Source organism: Fonticula alba (assembly GCF_000388065.1).
Source record: "Fonticula alba strain ATCC 38817 unplaced genomic scaffold supercont2.3, whole genome shotgun sequence".
NCBI classification, from domain to species: Eukaryota; order Rotosphaerida; family Fonticulaceae; genus Fonticula; species Fonticula alba.
In genome coordinates this window covers 422,820-424,566 of record NW_009242973.1, presented here as the reverse complement: position 1 = coordinate 424,566, position 1,747 = coordinate 422,820, and the positions used below count along the sequence as shown (strand labels likewise).

At 65.3% G+C, this 1,747-nt stretch overlaps 1 protein-coding gene across 1 annotated transcript in view; it reads left to right on the top strand.

Moving 5' to 3' along the window:
• The window catches only part of H696_01901 (hypothetical protein), a gene marked incomplete at both ends in the record, with an annotated part of 4,461 nt that overhangs the window by 2,023 nt on the left and 691 nt on the right, over positions 1-1,747 (top strand). The window contains 6 exons of the mRNA XM_009495802.1: positions 30-171; positions 299-647; positions 786-940; positions 1,066-1,182; positions 1,294-1,443; positions 1,631-1,691. Coding sequence (XP_009494077.1) covers positions 30-171; positions 299-647; positions 786-940; positions 1,066-1,182; positions 1,294-1,443; positions 1,631-1,691 — 974 coding nt within the window. The remainder of the gene's footprint in view (positions 1-29; positions 172-298; positions 648-785; positions 941-1,065; positions 1,183-1,293; positions 1,444-1,630; positions 1,692-1,747) is intronic.

Genomic DNA, 1,747 nt, shown 5'->3' with positions numbered 1-1,747 from the left:
CGCCGCATCAGGCCACCGATCTGGCCAAGTTCCTCGACAACCTCAAGGGTGATGAGTCCCAGTCTTTCTCGCTGGCCCTGGAGAAGGTCCTGCAGGAGCGCGTCGTCACCAAGCTCCTGAACTTCTTCATCGAGCAGCTCGACCTGATCCTCACCTGCGACTCGCCGGCCGGTGCGCCCCCCCCCCCCCCCCCACACGTCTGAACTCCAGTCACCTTGTACCCCCCTACGCCCCCCCCCCCCCCCCCCCCCCCCCCCCCCCCCCCCCCCCCCCCCCCCCCCCCCCCACACGCACACAGACATCGAGGGTGCCTTCAACATCATCCTGGCCATCGCCCACTTCGACAAGTCCACCACCGACACCCTGGCCGAGTCGATCATCCTCTTCGCCACCAAGACCACCTCCACCTCGCCGGCCATCTTCAAGATCCTGGCCAACCTGTTCAATGCCCTCCCCACCGACAGCGTCCTCCGGTACAAGGTCTTCCGCGTGCTGCTCACCACGGCCATCCAGCGCCACAACATCCCGGAGGTCGTGGCCTTCGTTCCCCACCTGCCCAAGTGGTTCGCCGAGTGGAAGTCCTCCAACGCCGACATCCGCTCCGTCTACAAGCAGCTGTCCGATGCCCTGTTCGCGTCCGGTGACATGTGCGCGCGCGACCCGCGATTTTGCCCTGCGCCTGCCCCCCCCGGCGGCCCACCCTGCCTCTCACTGTCTGACACATGCACACGTGTACACACACACACACACACACACACACACACACACACTCCCCCCCACCCCAGTGACCGCGCCCTCGACATTCTGGCCCTCTACATGAAGACCTTCTCCACCGAGGCGCCCCCCACCGGCGACGAGCGCTCGGAGCTCATCTCCCTCCTCGTGCAGATCATCAACAACGAGGCTGTCTTCAAGATCGACGTCATCATTGACCTGCCCGGTGTGTATCTCCCCCCGTCTGTCTCGCAGAGGCCCACTTCATGCTCAGCTGTGCTCCTCCTCCCCCCCCCTCTGCCGGCCGGGCTTCCCGTGCTAACCATACGCCCACCCCCCCCCCCTCGACAGTTATTGCCCTCCTCGCCGACGAGACCGCCGTCAAGGTCCTGAAGATCTTCTTCAAGGGCGACTCCGCCGAGTTCAAGGCCTTCGTCGAGCAGAACAAGGCTGCCGTCGAGGCGTCCGGTACGTCGTGCCCCCCCCCCTTTGTCTCTCTCTCTCTCTCCCCCCCTCATGTGTGCTCACATTGCCACTGCCTCCGTCGCTGCGCGCGCGCACACACACACACGCACACAGGCATCAACATTTCTACCTTCACCGAGAAGATCCGCCTGATCGACCTTTCTACCCTGGCCCTCAAGAGCCTGCACACCCCCCTGAGCTACGAGGCCATCGCCTCGCACATCGGCTTCAGCGTCGACGACGTCGAGCACTGGATCATCGAGGGTGCGTGCCCCGCGGGCGCGGGGGGGACAGGCCCCCATCCTGCCGTCTCCCCCACTGTGCCCTCTCTCTCCCTTACTCTTGGCCGCCGCCCCCTGATCCCATGCCCCGCCATCTGACACACCCATCCTACATGACGCCGCTCCCGTTGCGCCGGCCTCCTCGCACGCCGCCACACACACACACACAGCCGTCCGCAAGAACATCATCGTCGCCAAGATCGACCAGATCAGCCGCTCCATCGTTGTCAGGTGCGCGCACTCTCCGCGCCCCTCCACCCCCGTGTGCCCTCTCTCTCTCTCTCTCT